Source organism: Siphateles boraxobius, unplaced genomic scaffold (genome assembly GCF_051911475.1).
Source record: "Siphateles boraxobius isolate OS27281-9 unplaced genomic scaffold, OSU_SipBor_1 18, whole genome shotgun sequence".
In the NCBI taxonomy this organism is placed as follows: Eukaryota; Metazoa; Chordata; class Actinopteri; order Cypriniformes; family Leuciscidae; genus Siphateles; species Siphateles boraxobius.
Window position 1 is genome coordinate 8,201,988 of NW_027508788.1, and position 16,467 is coordinate 8,218,454.

Below are 16,467 nucleotides of genomic sequence, written 5' to 3' on the forward strand. Positions count from 1 at the left end.
GGGTATTTAAAGCACAAAGTTTGAGCTGGGCATCTTGACTGAGCACCTCGGCAAAGACCCGGACCCCAGCTCTGAGTGCAGATATGACAGATCCAAGCTTGCGTATCAGTGGCGGAGCCGTCAGATTTGGAGCCACCTATGGAGGCAACCGTCTGTTCTCCGGAGCTAGGAGTGGTGGTGGAGGTGTTAGCATGGCTCTGTCCCGTTCGCTCGGCTTGTCGAGGGGGGGTGGAGGAGGAGCTGGAGCTGGAGCCGGTTTTGGCCTGAGAGGTCTGGGTGTAGGTTTTGGGGCTGGTGCAGGAGCAGGACTGGGTGCTCTGGCGCTTGGTGGCGGATTCGGCTTGGGTGCCGGAGGAGCCAGAGCAGCGGGGATGAGGGCTAGTGTGGCTCCTCTGAGAGCCCGTCTGGGGGGCAGAGTCTTCAAAATCGGAGGCTACGGTTTCAACCCGTCCTTCATCAGCTCTACCACTACGGTGGACGCAGGTGTCAGTCCGGTGCTCAGCATCGACCCCACACTTCCGTCGTTGGACACAGTGCAGATCACACGCATGAAAGAGAAGGGGGAGCTGCAGGCCCTCAATGACAAATTTGCATCTTTCATTGATAAGGTGAGTGAAAGTCTCAGTTGGGTTTGTTTACAAGCATTTGTACAAATATCATGCTAAGTTGGATTCATTTAGGATGAATAAAAAGTCACTGCTTTCACAGATGAGGTTCTAATGACTATGACTTTGTCGTTCCACAGGCCCGGTCTCTGGAGCAGCACAACGCAGTCCTAAAAGCTAAGATTTCTATGTTTACTAACCCAGAGCAGGGAGGACCTGCGAGCAGTTCCATCCTTCTGACCTCTGCCATCGGAACCTATAAATCTCAGATTGACAGCCTCACCGTTACTAAAGAGGCCATCATTGCTGAGATTGAGCACTATAAAGGCATTATTGAGGATGTTCAAGCTAGGTGATTCTCTCACTGCAGCTGAAGAAATGCACATTCATGTATAAAAATATACTATCGTTCAAAAGTTTGGGGTCAGTAAGATTTTGTTTTTTAGATTTTTTTTAATACGTTTATTCAGCAAGAATACATTAAAAATGTATATGTAAATGTAATATCGAGAGTGAGAGTAAAGACATTTATAATCTTGTAAAAAAAGTTTCTTTCAAACAAAACTCTACCAGAAGAATATTTCCGTTTCTTCAGAAGATTTGACGTTGTAAAAGCACAACTTTTTTTTTAGCATTGATAATATTAAGAAATGCTTCTCGAGCATCAGATCATATTTCTGAAGGATGACACTGAAATTCAGCGCTAATTTCATTCAATTTAATTTTCATTACATTTCGGTGGACATTTGTAATTATATTCTGCTTAACAGCTACTCATTTAGTTCTGCCTTCTTATTGGCACCTTGTGGTTTCATTTTAATACACTACATGAATCTAGTAATTGTACCATAATGATAAGGCATTTAAAGTTTCTCAAATTAGTCTGTATATCTTTGACCACCTGTGATTGTCACAGTCTTTTGGGTAAGAAAGGTCCAGTCAAGAGGACATCTGCTAATATACCTTTCATATTCTCTCCTCCTTTCCTCAGGTACGACGAGGAAACCTCTCAAACCAAAACTCTGGAGCTCGATTGGACTGCATTGAAAGAGGTACGAAACATACATTATCATACATCAGGGGGTTTCCCATAGGTTTACAGATGAACAAGTCTATCAAATTCTCCTCCATCAGGAAGTGGATAATCTGTACCTTTCCATCTTTGAGTTGCAAACCATCATCGGTGGTTTGGAGGATCACATTGCTCTGTCCAAGCAGGTGTATGACGCTGTGAGTCTGCATTTATTTCAACATACCTCAGTTTATTTCAGCACTGTGAAAATATAGTGAATTATGAATTTCCCCAATGGCCTATAAGCTTCTGTATATGTCTGTCTGGTTGTGTGTTAGAAAGTGAAAGAGGTGAGGAACATTGTGACTGGTGGTGTGAAGTCAGCGGTGTCTATCTCAGTGGATAACGCAGCCCAGGCCCAGGATCTGACCTCAGCGCTGACTGAAGTCAAAGCTCACTATGAAGCCCTGGCTCAACGCAGCAAGCAGGACGCCCTCCTCTCAGTGCAGGACAGTGTATGAAACCTTTGCTCTGTTAGAAACAAGCTATACTAACTCTTATTTGAAACATTAAAGGATAGTTCTGGAATTATTTACTCACCCACGTGTTGTTCCGAACCTGTGTGAATTTCTTGCTTCTAGAAGAAGATATTTTGAAGAATGTCAGTAACCAAACAGTTGATGGACCTCTTTGATTGCATAGTATGTTTTCCCCTATTAAGTCAATGGGGTACATCAACTGTCTGGTTACCCATATTCTTCAAAATATGTTCTATTGTGTTCAGCAGAAGAAAGAAATTCATACAGGTTTGGAACAACATGAGGATGAGTAAATGATGACAGAACTATCATTTGTGGGTGAACTATCCCTTTAAATGACCAGTTTGTATAAGCCTATAATATTAGTTAACATTAAACACTATATATTATATATTACACCACATTATAAATATTTTACATTTTTAAATATATACTTTCAAAATCTGGTTCTAATAAATTAATATTTAACAATAAAACTAAATCTAATTAAGTACATTTAATATAAATGTATAAATATGAATGTAAATATTAAAGATAATTAATCCTGACAAAATGTACTCATTTTTGATTTACCTAATGCATTAACATATAGAATCTTATTGTAATTTGATGCTTAATATTAATATGTACATTATACGAACCTGTGGTAATGAATGACTAATGTAAGACTCTGATGCATCATTACATAGGGTGGGCACCTGTGATTTTGCTGGTAAATTTTAGTATTCGCCTATATTTCTTATTGTGCTATTGTCATTTCAAAAGCTCCCAATTTTGGTGGTCATCCTATCCTTACATGACTGTATAGTCTTACTCGACTCATCTTTAACAAACTGCCTCCCCCAAGTGGCGAGTCCTTGTATGGCAGGTGTAACGACATAACCACATGTTTTGTGCCAGACTGAGATCCACTTACAGCCTCTTTTCGTTTGTTTGTCTATATAGCTCAGCATGATGTCTGCATCCTCTCAGCCAAGCTCTCAGACACTCACCACAGCCAAAGAGGAGCTGCGAGTTTACAAACTACAGATTGACTCTGTGCAGAGGGAGATCGACAGGCTCAAAACTCTGGTGCGTATTTAAGTGCGTCACAACCCTGGGTAAAATATGTCAGATTGCCCCTTTTTTGACATTCTTGTGCCCTCTCCGATGACAGAACTTGCAGATGGAGTCTCAGGTGGAGGAGGCAGAGTGTCACTCCAACTCCCACATGGAGACGTACCAGGATCAAGTTCTAATTCTCAGATCTCAGCTTGATGACCTCAGAAAGGTAAACTCAATTAAGACTAAACGATAATAAATCATTATGAATTAAATAAAGCTGTCACTCAGACTCTACTAAATCTAAACGGGCATTTTTCTTCAGCAAATTACTCATTACGGTCAAGAATATCAGGAGCTTCTCGCCAGCAAGATGTCCCTGGATGTTGAAATCACAGCTTATAAGAAACTCCTGGACAGTGAAGAGAACAGGTGAGGTGGTTTAACGTGAGATTAATGCGAGGTTTTGTTCACTCAACCATGACATCGTATCTGTCTCGTGGACCAGGTTGAGATCTGGAGGTGGTGTCACCGTGCACATGTCTAAGACTGTGGTCGGAGGAGGAGGAGGAGCAGGTCTGGGTGGAGCAGGAGGTGCAGGTCTGGGTGGTGCAGGAGGTGCCGGTCTGGGTCTCGGAGGTGGATATGGGCTGGGCGGAGGGCTAGGAGGAGGTTTTGGGGGTCTAGGACTGGGACTCGGTGGAGGACTGGGCTTTGGAGCAGGAGCAGGAAGTTCCTACGGTGCAGGGAGCAGTTACATGTCCTCCAGCCTGAGCAGCAGTGCCTGTAAGTTTTCATAAATGCTTCCATACGTGTACACCATGTTATATACAAACATGTGTACAGCGCTCCAAAGGTCTGAGGCCACATTGAAAATCTTGTATTTAAAGCTGTAGATAAACAAAAAGTGTGTAAACATTATGAACATTATAATGTAAAATGAATAAGTTCATCTTTTCACTTAAATCGTTCTACTTATAGTGTATAAGTGAATTATATTAAAATATAAAAGCAATTTTTAGTTGTGGTCTCAGGCTTTAGGACCCCACTATCTTAACTGTAGCTTAACGGTAAAAAATGGCGTTCGCAAATTCTTTGCTGTGAAATGTCAAGTTTGCTTGAAGTCACTCTTTCCATTGTTCTTCACCCAGTGTCATCCACTGTTTACTGAAGATTGACATCCTCCACTCATCAAGCCGCAACCGAAAGCTGAGCTTCCACATATGGGGCATAGAAAGGAAGATTACCATCACGCTTTATGAAGAACACCTCCCAGAAGTTCACACATTTAGACCGCAGTCACATATTTAACAACAATGAAAGATTAATTCCCAATCTGTATGTTCATTTTGTATGGTCATTTTTAGACGAGGGTCCAAATTCTGTATTCATTTAAACACCATATCAAAATGTCAATATTGTTTTTGCATGATTTTGTTTATTTACATGTATCACTTCCTGCAACAATAATACAATTTTAAAAAATCCACCCTGGTCATTACTGAGGAAAAAACACAGTGGTCTGTAATCTTTCCATGTAATACAGGTGAAACTCGAAAAATTGGAATATCGTGCAAAAGTTATAATTTTGATAATTATGGCTTAAAGCTTATGAAATCCCCAATTTCAAAATCTCAGAAAATTAGAACATTACATGAAATCAATAAAAAAAAGGATTTTAAATCCAGAAATGTCGGCCCTCTGAAAAGTATAATCATGCATATGTATATAGTTATATATATACTAAATAGATTAGTTTTAACTTTTAATTTGAATTACTGAAATACATGAACTTTTGCACAATTTTTCGAGTTTCATCCGTAATTTCAATCAAATCTCAATTCTAATAATGATAATTTTAATGATAATAAAGTGTGTCTGTAATATATATATATATGCAAGAGTATATATAATGTACATACACATTCTTTAAAAAATATGTATAAAAATCTATAAATAAATATAAAAATGTCTATACTAATATATTTTATATTTAATTTGAAAAACGTTCAAAATCAATTAATTTAGTTATACATATTGTTAATCATTTAACCCTCTTATGATCATAAGAAATATCTTGAAATGAAGATTCTTGTGAAATTTAAGCCAGTGTTGTCGTAAAAAAATCAATGTTACAAGTTGCTTAAAAAGCGGAAAAAACATACCCACACACCACCTACAGACTTTTTCAAATGTCATAAAGCTTCAATAATGAAAGTTAAACCCTATAGCATTTAAAAAGCTACGTCTTGCAAACATTTACAAGCCTATATTAGCTCAAAATGTGAGAAAAATGTGAGTTCGTTATAAACTCAACCTTTGAAATCACATTCTGCCCTAATTCTACATGATTCTCTGTCTGGTTGCAGTAGAATTTTTTTTTTCTCTCACAGAATGCTAATGAAGGGGCTGCATTTCAAAGGTTTGACATTTCGTATGGCAGTAAACTCACATGTAGCTAGCAGACTTGTGTTTTCACCTCTTGTCTTTTGTGTTGCTGTGGGTTTGTGGTGGTCTCTTTGCCGGTGTCCGGCATGATTCTGCACGGATGTGGTTAGATTCAGTTTGAAACAGGAAACACTCAGGTTCATTCTTCTCTCTCATTAGTCCTTCATTCGACTTCAAGCTAAATTAATCAGAATGGAGATCGAAAAGGTAACAGCTCACCAACTAATAATCTACATAATTCAGGGGGGGAGGGGGGAAGAAGTTAGTTTTGAAAGTTGTCAGATACTTTTACCACTTCATCACATTAAATGACCTGTTCTAAATGAAAGAAATAAACTATTGATGGTTACCTAACTTGCATTCTGTGGTTTAGTTAGCTGCTGATAACAAACTCATGGTACTTCATCGAACGCTATCAAGTTCAATCATCTCACTTGTGAATAATTCACTTATCGTTGATTTGTGTGTCAGGGGGGTGAGACCAGTGTTTGTGGTAATGAATAGATAACACGCTGCAATTTGTTCTCATTTCTTCACTCTATGCATGTGGAAGAACATCTGTAAACCTCTGAAAGAATTCAATTAGATGGAAGAGAATTATATTTGCTAAGAATTTTTTTGTTTGTTTTGTTTATTATTATTGTTTAAGGCATGATTGAAGTCCAAAGCCAGCAAGGAGTTGTCCTTGCCATCGTTTCTATGGCTTGTCTTGGTTGTGTTTATGCTCTTTGTCTGTGGTGCAGAAAGAAATCTAGTAAGTGGTCTGACTTCAGAAAAATGCATTTTAATTTTTCTCTGCTATTTTACCTTAATCTTACATGTGCCCTATACATATATTTGTCTTTGTCGTCTGATTAAGTTGTATTTTTATTTTGAGATATGCAACAAGAGGACAATGACCTGTATGACCAAAATCCTTTGTAAGTTAAATGTTTTATCTATTTATAAATATTCACTAAATATTAATTCAACTACGTAATATAATGAATATAAAAAATGAAAAAAAAGGTATTGACTATAATTATATATATATATATATATATATATATATATATATATATATATATATATATATATATATATATATACACTGTAAAAAAGTGTGGCTGGCTTAAATTTTTAAGTACAATCAACTTGGATATTTAATTCGTTTAACATCAAATCACATTAAACGTTTTATTTTAAAAATGAGTTGAATCTTGTATAACTTTTCTTGTATAAAATTGCTTAACTTATTTTGATGAGTTAAAGCAATGTAAAAACATATATTGTCATAAATTATTGACCAAATAATAATAATAGATGAAGACTTCAGATGCAAAAGCCTCTAAGTGCATCTGAAATTTTCTTCTAAAATATGCATTTTTATCAAGCTTGTATATTTAGGTTCAGTAATTTCACTTTAATGAGAATTAATATGTAATTTTCATTGCCATTAAAGTGAAATAACTGAACATAAACATACAAGCTTGATAAAAAAAAAAAAGATCATTCTAGAAGAAAATTTCAGATGGCACTTTTGCATCTGAATTCTTCATTTATATATATGCAAATGCGTGCTTACAAATAATGGATACTATTATTATAAAATAAATAATAATAATACTATTTATAATTTTTTGCTTTCAGCAATCTAGGCAGTAAATTTGATGACAATAGACAATCTAAAACAGGTAAACTACCTCCTCTTTCATCAAATTTTGAAGAGAAAAACATCTGATTTAGGACTTGAACATCTAGTGTTTTTCACACATTTTCTGTCACAGGAAAGCTGAAATTCAGAACGCGCTCTTCGTTATCCATGAATGAGATTTTATTCCTATCTTGTCTATTTTTTTAGTGATTAGACCAAACCAAAGACAGATGCCTTCAACCTCAAGGTGAGGTCTTTTGAACAATAACCAATGCTGTGGAGTCATTTAGTTTTATTTACTGTTATTTTCACATCCCCTTTACTCTTTATCTAAAATACCATATTATTTTGGGTGGGGAAGGGGGATGTTCTTGTACATAACTGCAAACCATTAGAGGCTGTAATGATTCAATTAACAAAATGAACTGTCTTTTCTGATTAGTCATAATAGAAAGATAAAAATGAAGAAAACATTACAGATGTGCTAAATGTATTTTCACAGGCAACCGATGGCGAACATGCCTGCGAATCGTAAGAATTTCCTATTTAAATGTGCAATGTTTGAACTCATCTCTATGGTACCAATTTAGGGCAATTCTTTCAATATGTAATCATTTGGGTTATTTCAACTGTTTTCCAGCAGGTGACATCCATTGGCGTTATCAGAACATTACAGATGGTAAGAGTCATTGTTAATGCGATCTTAAGACGTCACTTATAAATGAATGGCATTTTTAAATATGAACATGTAGCCTAAATTAATGCATGTTTTTGCTTCTGCAGTACAACAACGTGGCATCATGGAACCAACATATGTGTGAGTGTTGTTTTTCATAATGGTTATGTGAGGAAAACAAGTCAGATACTAATAAACGACTTTGGTTTACAAAAGCTAAGTTTGCCTAAAATTAGTCTAGTCTATATTTGATATGCTAACATGCGTTTTTATTTTTATAGGGACCCAATTCCAGACAACGATTATGCAAATGACGATGATTCAGGTAAATGTGTGCTGATAAATGTTGGTCTAATTCAACCATTGAGCATGGTTTGCTTTCTTCAGAAAAATGAGGTCAAGTGACACATTTTAAACTGGATACCTCTGAACCGCTGATGTCAAGGAGCAGTTGATGATAAATGATTCGTCTATTTCAAAAGAGGTCACAAGTCACACACTGAAAAAAAAATAGATCATAGGTGCATACATGCATGACAAGATTAAAGCAGTTCTTTTAATGAAATGTCACATGTCACTTTCCATACAGACACATACGAGAATGTTTTTCCAACAAAAGACGTGCAACATGACTCAGGTTGGTGTTTTCAGCAAATAATAATTTTCTAAGTCACAATGTCATCTAGGGCTCAACAATAATATAATAACGATGACTATTTTTAAAATGTATTTTATTTGTTTGTTATTTGCTAGCTTGACCGTACTTTGTAATTGCCCTGATTTTCAATTTATATATATAAATTATATATAATAATTTATATAATTTATAACTCTGCTTTGCGTCGGTGGTTCTTCGCCTCTACTTCGTGACTCGTGCATTAAAATCCTTTAATGCATGGCTTGCCATGGATTATCCCACTTATATCTTGGTTATTTGCCAAGTTAAAAAGAAGTTAAAGCTGTAACTGATGTTTACAGTGTAATTTTTTAACAGACGTGTAAAAATGACGGTTATTTTACTAAGTTACGGCTCGTTAGTTCTAGCACTCCGTCCGCTTTAAAGAAAGTAGAGCCATCGGATTGCTTTTATTTGAATGAATTATCACATTACAACTGTAATCAAACTGACTGGAACTACCTGTGCATTAAACTGTTTTACTGCACACCTTCCAGCCAATCAGAATCGAGTATTTAAACAGCCCGTGGTACAAATATATATTAAATGTACACGTTACCTAAACTTTTTGTGTGCAATTACATATAACGGTACCATTACATAAAATAAAAATAAACATTGTTTCTTTGTTTCCTTTGTCCCTGTGTTCGGCATTGTTTCACCAGACAGCTGTAGTTATGAAAACATAAAAAATGAAAGTGAGGAAGGTAATATGTTTATTTTTGGTTTGGTTGATAAAATATTTCTATTAATTCATGAGACGGTACCACTCACTTAGTTCTTTCCCTTTTATACAGAATCAGAATACGTGAACGCACCAAAAAGAAAAAAATCATCAGAATGAAATGAGGTGAGAATGTTTTTAATTTTCACATTTGATCTTATTTTTATGTTGATGTGCATTTACTGTAAAGTAAAAAAAAGTGTTCTATGTTCAGCTTTAGCGAACAAGACTAGTGCAGTACAACTATTACAAGACAAGAGGAACTAAATGTGTTCATATATATCAAGAGCTTTTTTAAGCCCGTTTCATAAAGGTGTGACAGATGAGTCAGATGAGTAAGCTGTCGTTTCCATCACAAGTTAAACAAAAAACTACTGGGGGCAAAAGTTATGTTTTAGTGGGGTAACATTATATACAAACAAGTCTGAGGTCTAGTCTTGGTGTCTGCAACTTGATAATACTTTTTCCTCCTTGCTCTAAAATTGTCATTGGCTATGTTGAAAATGAAACCTCTAAAACTATCCCTTCTTCTGCCGTTCTATTTCTAACATACGGTACAAGGAAATGTTTTGTTGGAATGAACTTAATCATGATTTATAAATTGCCTCAAATTCTTATTAGGTGAATGGAATTAGTTCTACTATGTTGCACCTTGTGCGCGAAGTACTCAGACACCAAAAACAGGTCCTTGAATCATTCACAAGCATCAAAAGGATTTTTTACATTTTTATTACTGCAACTTGTCATTTTGTATAATCATTCAAAATATAAAAGTTCTGGAGATTAGGAACAATGAGGAGAAGTGTGATTATTTGGTAACATGTCTTGTCTTTAACTTGCATCAGGTGCAGCCGTCTTACTGCACAGTCGACCCAACAGCCCAGCCATCTGTAACAGAGAGTTCACCCCTTCTGCCACTTTCATATGCGTGTAGCCAATTTCCTGGAGAATCAAATGTATAATTGCAGTGTGATTAAAATAAAGGCTGTTTTATCTCTGTACCATCACTGTTATCTAATACTTTCACTCATGGAAAAACAATAGCACTAGGCGTCAACACAATATAAGAGAATAAATTACTGAGTGCCTCTATAAAGTTTCAAGTTTAAAGCTTCTTATGGAGACTCTACAAGGGCAATAAATACCTTAATATATTCCAGCTTCAAATATTCTGCCATCTGAAAGGTCTTACACACTCTAAAGATGTTTCCGATTATGTCCTCCGGTGAGTATCCGAGTGACCAAAGCTGCTCAATAACCTGTAGAAAGCAGCATTATTTTTGTCTTTTTTTTCTCAAAAAGATACAGAATATTTTCAAGGGCAAATGTTCTGTGATACCTTGTAGGCTTCATCAATGTTGGCGTTGACGCAGTGTTCTAGCATGCTTTTAACCAGCAGAGGATGTGGCTCGTCACACACCTGCACAAGCAACACTGTTCTTCACCAATACATTTTTATCCTTAAATGATTTCCATGCATTAGAAAAAAATAACATAAATAAAACCCATCCAAAAATACCTTGAACACATTTTCACTGTCGATGTAACCAAATCCAGAATTTGTTGACTGCAAGTTATTCAGAGCCTGGATAAAAAAGAAAAAAAAAGAAAGAAGTAAAAACTGAAAAAGTGTGTAAGCAATAATCATAATAATAGTAAAAAAAAAAATTTAAAATGGTAGGTAAATAGTAATATATATATATATATTATTAAACTATAAACAATAATGACGATAATAAATGTTAATCTAAAATGCAAATAATTTATGTTAATATTAATATATAGATATAAAGATAATTGACTTGACCTGTCTCATGTCCCCTTGAGCGGTGAAGATGATGGCCTCGAGGCCGTCGTTGGTGACATGCAAGTTCTCCTTCTCGACCACCTCCGTGAGACGCATCATGATCTGGTCGTCTCGGAGTTTGCTGTAACGCAGAACAGCGCAGCGGGACTGGATGGGCTCTGCAACACAATGATAGGATCATCTGAAAAACCTCTGAATAATGCGTGTGCTGGCATGTACTTTTTGAAGCATGTTTAAATGACAATTATTGCAAACAGCATTATGCTATTTATGTGGCACTTCGCTCACCTATGATCTTATCTGATGCATTACATGCCAGAGCAAAGCGTGTGGTTTTAGAGTAAATCTCCATTGTTCTTCTGAGAGCTTGCTGAGCTCCATCTGTCATGCTGGTTTAGAAATACAAAAACATACTTTCATAAAGCATTTTTATACATTTCATCGTTTAAAAAATATTTATAATATTAACTTTTAATAGTGATGCACCAACATTTTTGTTTGGCCGTTGACATATGCAATGCCGCCTCTCAGTATTTAGCGCTCAGGTTTCAGTCAATATATTGATATTTAATTGTTGCGAGCAGGACGAGGGCCGTTCTCTCACGACCATCGGCCTCGACCTGCTTGCCACATTCATATTTTAATGTATAGTTTCATTTAAAGTTTGAAAAGGCAGGATATTGAAGCACAAAACCCTGAAATGTGTCAAACATAAAACATAATCAAAACAATCTTATGAATCTGATTTAAAAACAAATTTAAAAAACAGGTGAAGTAAAATAATAATAATAATATCATCGATTTCTGTGAGGTAGTACAACACAGACACACAGGAAAAAACCTGAAATATATCAGAAATCGTAAAATCAAGCACCTGTATGTTAATTGTAGAACAATTTAAGAGCACATGGAATAAAAGAAAGTTCATGTCTTTTTGTTTTACTCCTGGGCACAAAAAATTCCCCAGTGCCATCGTAGTAAATAAGTATATGTGGGAGCCACAGACAAGAAACAATGCAGAAGAAGAAAAGTGTTTTGGTGTGTTACTTTTAATAAAGTAAAACAATAATATTAATATAATTATACAAAGAAAAACTAATTTAAAATAAGAAATTATTAACTTTTTTTTTTTTAAACCCATAATTTTCAGTTTTTGGCCAAGTACATCCATAATTCTCAATTTCGACAGAATTTTCCATGTTGGTGCATCACTAATATTTTTATACCCTTAAAAATCAATATTTTGAATAAAAATACTTTTATTACCTGTCAGCCTCATCCAAGATTATGATCTTGTGTCGACCTTTAGGGAGTGTGACCTTTTGCTGGGCAAACATTTTAATCTTGTTTCTTACAACATCAATACCACTGGAATAAGTAATACACAAACAAATATAAAAAAACAGACATTACAAACTTACAGACAATACAAACTTTCTTCTTATTTCATGCACAACCTGACACATTGCACATACTTGTAGTTAATCTTTATTGTTGTATATTTTATTTTGTCAATTTATTTTCATTTCATAATTATATATACTCCTACATTTATTTATGTCAACTGTATGTTTGTCTACATGTAGCACCTTACGACCAAAGCAAATTCCTCGTATGTGTAAAACACTACTTGGCAATAAAGCACCTTCTGATTCTGATTCTGATTAAAAAAAGAATATGATCACCCAAAATATCTGCAGAAAACCAAGTTGAAAACAGTCATTACTTTCCACTTACAATCCCTTCACCTTAACTGTTTCTTACCGGTCATTTGAGGCATTCAGCTCAAGAACAGCATCTTTCATGGCCGGGCCAAGAAGAGCTCTAGCCAAACACAAAATGCTGGTAGTTTTGCCAGTACCAGGAGGACCCTAAGTACAAAAGTGGTTATTGTTATAATGTAACGTTAGTGACATATCAAATGTAAATTCAGATGGCACCTGGATGTGAAAGCATATTTTAACTTACAGCAATGATGATGTTGGGCACATTTCCTTCTCTTGCAAACACCTGGGACAATAATGGAGCAAAAGAGGGAACATGTCAAAATTTCCATAAGTCTATTCATCACATCAGGCAAATAACGTTAATGACAGCACGTCGTACTAACCTCCAGTCTGCTGACAGTTTCCTCATTTCCAACTATTTCATTCAACTTCAGGGGTCTGTATTTTTCAACCCTGGAATTAATAACACACTTTAATCACAATTACGTCTCACAATGAACATGAAACTGCAAAAAAGGACGAGCTTGGCAGTTCAGTTGTTGTAAAAAAAAAAAATGCTGCAGGCTCGCTATCTTTTGCGACATGCAATTCATTAAAATGCCACCCAAGCGCGCTTACAAACAGCCTAAAACAGTACCATGGTAATTCATAAGCAGTCGTTGATGTTTTCGGTGCAGCATCATCCTTTTTAGGCTGTCCGTCGACTTGACTTTGTTCACTGTCTGTCTCTTTCATCTCAACATCCATGTTGACCGTCAGTAGCGCGTATTCCCGCCACGACAGGAACAAAACAGATCTCAAATGCCGTCACTTCCGGCAAAGGGAGCCAGTGACTTTTTATTTATAAATTAATAATATTATGAAATATAACCTGGTGCTTAACAAGCTAGCAAAGAAAATGGAAAATCTATTAATTAAATACTATTAAAAATACAATGAATTAAATAATATTGTTTAACTTCCTTTTTACGATAATAAGTGAAATCAAGAAGCACATTTAGCTAAAACAATGAAATATGAACACTTATTATTATTTAAAATTAATAATTTTCTGTATTTTACACCAAAATGTTACAGAACAAACTCATTACAAAATAGACAATTGTTTATGATTTTACGTATAACAGCTTCTGTGATGTACATTTAGTGAATATATATTTAAACATAAAATACATCAAATTTTGGTCAATTTTTTTTATTTTTGTTGTTTGAGGTCTTTGAAGTGTCTTGTAAAAGTGTCTTGTTTTTTGCAATAATGGCACATAGCGCCTCTAAAAAACAATACTCGATTAAAATCACATATTAATTTTTTCAATAATCTAAATGTATACAAATAATTAACTTAAGAATAAAAAAGTAGATATGAACAAGATTGAAGGGTGAAAACTCAATTACAGTGTTTTTTATTTGGGGGGTGGGGGGGGGGGGGGTTAGATAGATAATCTATCTAGTGAGATAGATAGATAAAAATAAAAAATAAAAAAGTCACAAAATCTTATGCAACTGAGATTGTGGGGGACCATGTTTTTTAACTAAAGAAAGTTCAAATGCAGTCACACTGACCCCAAACACCATATATAAAATATTGACTTGCCGGATAAAACCTGTGAAGGTTTGTTGAAACTCTTAACCTACAGAGCATCTGTGGGCAACCTAAAGTTTCTCACACTGACAAATGGATCAGATTATCTCTTTGCATTCAAATCTAGGACAATGACACCTAAAGAGACTGAAAATATGAAGACAATAATGCACAATGCCTGACCCAAAAACAAGTAGATACCAATCGCAACAAAATCTGTGTCTGCATGTAGCCTAAAAATGAATGCTACAGATCTGTGGAGGCCAGTGCATGCCAAAAATGACACAGTTCTTGCTGTGTTGTGCAAGTGCAAGTTTTTCACCATAAAACAATAACATTATGCAATTCTGATAATTATTCAATAAAATTGTTTATCGTCCTCTTTCACAAGGCACCCATTTTTCTACAATACAGAAATGTCAGGAACACTAACAATAGTTTGAAATGAATAATTTTCTGTACCTACACCAATATGTTACAGAATGCACATGGTGCTAAAACAGCAGCAGACCACAAGCCTAAAACGTATTGGAGGAAAAAGTAAGTAAGTAAATAACTTATGACTGATGACTGCTTCTGACCCAGATTGTTGGATGCATAATCCAAGATTTAAAGTAGGCTAGTTTTGCATCACTTAATATAAAATTCTGTGGTGTCAGTTGTCAATCAAACACAACAAATTACAGACTAGTAAAAATGTACTATTGAAACTCAGCAATAATGACAGACTAGAGTCTGTTCTCCTCTCAAACTGCTTAACTCAAAGTTAAGAGATGAATTGAACTAAAAGCTGTTTGAATTCCCAACCTTCAGAGCATCTGTCGGTAAACCAAAGGTTTCTCATTGGAGTTTGTTTTAGCTTGGTGTCAGGGTTCACTCAACATGATGTGGTCATCGCTTTCTGCTCGCTACTCTGGGCTTTGAGGGGTTTGGATGGAAGGATAGAAAAAGTTTTCCCCTGGCATTGTGTACCACCAAGTGAAGAGACACTTGTCAGGAGACTAGAATTTAGCATAAAATACATGTATATGTATTTAGACAAGAGATCAGTTTTCAGAATCTCTGTAGACACATGTAGACACATATAGTTTGTTAATTTTCTCTTTATTGATTATATTAAATGTGACATTAGTCTACACTTCAGGGCAAAAAATAAATAAATGGGCCTTGCCAAAAATGGCAAAATATTTAGTGGTCTATAAATGGTCTCAACCATTTTAATCACAATTCAGGAAATTATCAAGAATTGCACAAATAATTTTTCAGATACAGCAATGGCTTAAGTAGTGCATTTGCTTACATTTTGCTGATTTCTTGACTAATAAATTGTGCTTAAGACAATCAAAGCCTAAGATTTAGACATTTTGGGCTTAGGCTTTTTTTTTCTTCCCCAGGAGTATAATAGTGACACATAATCAACACTTTTAATTTGGGCAGTGCATTGGGACCAGAGATTTTAACTAAATCTATTAAAATCATGCTAACACATTAGAGCACCAACAATATCCAAATTGCTTTTCAGTCAAAGTTATGAAATAGTGTTCTCATGTGTAATCTCATTATCAAGCTCAAATATAATGATCATTTATGTGTTAAGCTATACACCCAAAAGTTAAGCTATACACCCAAATGTCACGATCTTGATATGAATGAAATGCTTAACTTGTATTGTTGAACCATTAAAAATTCTTAATGTTCAAAGAGATGAACATTTCCCCCACTTCTATTCTAAAATTCGATTCAGTTATTGACTAAAAGACACTATATGGCTGGTTGGTTGTGAATATCTGTGATGTTTGTTTTTGTTTAATTTGCATGCATTTTCAGTTCCCAAAAATTATCTAAAAGGTCTATAAACATTTCTAAGAACACATTTCACAGAATTGCAAAGAACTTTGTGTAAATGCTGCAGCTGCAACCTTCACGGAGTCTGTTGGAAACCCTGACGTTTCTCACGCACGTCATTGGTATGAAGAAGCTCCGTATATATAGGGCAG

At 35.3% G+C, this 16,467-nt stretch overlaps 3 protein-coding genes across 3 annotated transcripts; 2 read left to right on the forward strand and 1 right to left on the reverse strand.

Annotated features, from left to right (window-relative positions):
• LOC143740714 (thread biopolymer filament subunit alpha) lies at positions 1-5,175 on the forward strand. Its single transcript, XM_077232707.1, has 10 exons — positions 1-608; positions 746-957; positions 1,597-1,657; positions 1,740-1,835; positions 1,956-2,132; positions 3,102-3,227; positions 3,313-3,426; positions 3,523-3,629; positions 3,706-3,983; positions 4,349-5,175. The coding sequence occupies exons 1-10, from the start codon at positions 84-86 to the stop codon at positions 4,366-4,368; spliced, it is 1,716 nt and encodes a 571-aa protein (XP_077088822.1). The 5' UTR covers positions 1-83; the 3' UTR covers positions 4,369-5,175.
• A 358-nt stretch (positions 5,176-5,533) lies between these two features.
• LOC143740977 (uncharacterized) lies at positions 5,534-9,475 on the forward strand. Its single transcript, XM_077233204.1, has 10 exons — positions 5,534-5,619; positions 6,295-6,399; positions 6,523-6,565; positions 7,275-7,318; positions 7,486-7,525; positions 7,781-7,809; positions 7,919-8,095; positions 8,236-8,279; positions 8,544-8,591; positions 9,296-9,475. The coding sequence occupies exons 1-7, from the start codon at positions 5,592-5,594 to the stop codon at positions 7,972-7,974; spliced, it is 345 nt and encodes a 114-aa protein (XP_077089319.1). The 5' UTR covers positions 5,534-5,591; the 3' UTR covers positions 7,975-8,095; positions 8,236-8,279; positions 8,544-8,591; positions 9,296-9,475.
• A 592-nt stretch (positions 9,476-10,067) lies between these two features.
• On the reverse strand, positions 10,068-13,695 carry rfc2 (replication factor C (activator 1) 2). The gene is made up of 11 exons (XM_077233203.1): positions 13,526-13,695; positions 13,272-13,341; positions 13,130-13,171; positions 12,926-13,032; positions 12,428-12,529; positions 11,450-11,550; positions 11,162-11,319; positions 10,874-10,939; positions 10,694-10,774; positions 10,500-10,613; positions 10,068-10,296 (listed from the first exon to the last, which is right to left on the reverse strand). The coding sequence occupies exons 1-11, from the start codon at positions 13,633-13,635 to the stop codon at positions 10,186-10,188; spliced, it is 1,062 nt and encodes a 353-aa protein (XP_077089318.1). The 5' UTR covers positions 13,636-13,695; the 3' UTR covers positions 10,068-10,185.
• Positions 13,696-16,467: the final 2,772 nt, after the last annotated feature.

Excerpts from the sequence above, each read along its gene's own strand:
- LOC143740714 (XM_077232707.1), top strand. The coding sequence starts at position 84 with ATGACAGATCCAAGCTTGCGTATCAGTGGCGGAGCCGTCAGATTTGGA. Across the intron at positions 609-745 it reads TTGCATCTTTCATTGATAAG|GCCCGGTCTCTGGAGCAGCA; the intron begins GTGAGTGAAAGT and ends GTCGTTCCACAG. Across the intron at positions 3,984-4,348 it reads CAGCCTGAGCAGCAGTGCCT|TGTCATCCACTGTTTACTGA; the intron begins GTAAGTTTTCAT and ends TTCTTCACCCAG.
- LOC143740977 (XM_077233204.1), top strand. The coding sequence starts at position 5,592 with ATGCTAATGAAGGGGCTGCATTTCAAAG. Across the intron at positions 6,400-6,522 it reads GTGGTGCAGAAAGAAATCTA|ATATGCAACAAGAGGACAAT; the intron begins GTAAGTGGTCTG and ends TTTTATTTTGAG. Across the intron at positions 6,566-7,274 it reads CTGTATGACCAAAATCCTTT|CAATCTAGGCAGTAAATTTG; the intron begins GTAAGTTAAATG and ends TTTTGCTTTCAG.
- rfc2 (XM_077233203.1), bottom strand. The coding sequence starts at position 13,635 with ATGGATGTTGAGATGAAAGAGACAGACAGTGAACAAAGTCAAGTCGAC. Across the intron at positions 12,530-12,925 it reads CTGAATGCCTCAAATGACCG|TGGTATTGATGTTGTAAGAA; the intron begins GTAAGAAACAGT and ends TACTTATTCCAG. Across the intron at positions 10,940-11,161 it reads CTCAAGGGGACATGAGACAG|GCTCTGAATAACTTGCAGTC; the intron begins GTCAAGTCAATT and ends TTTTTTATCCAG.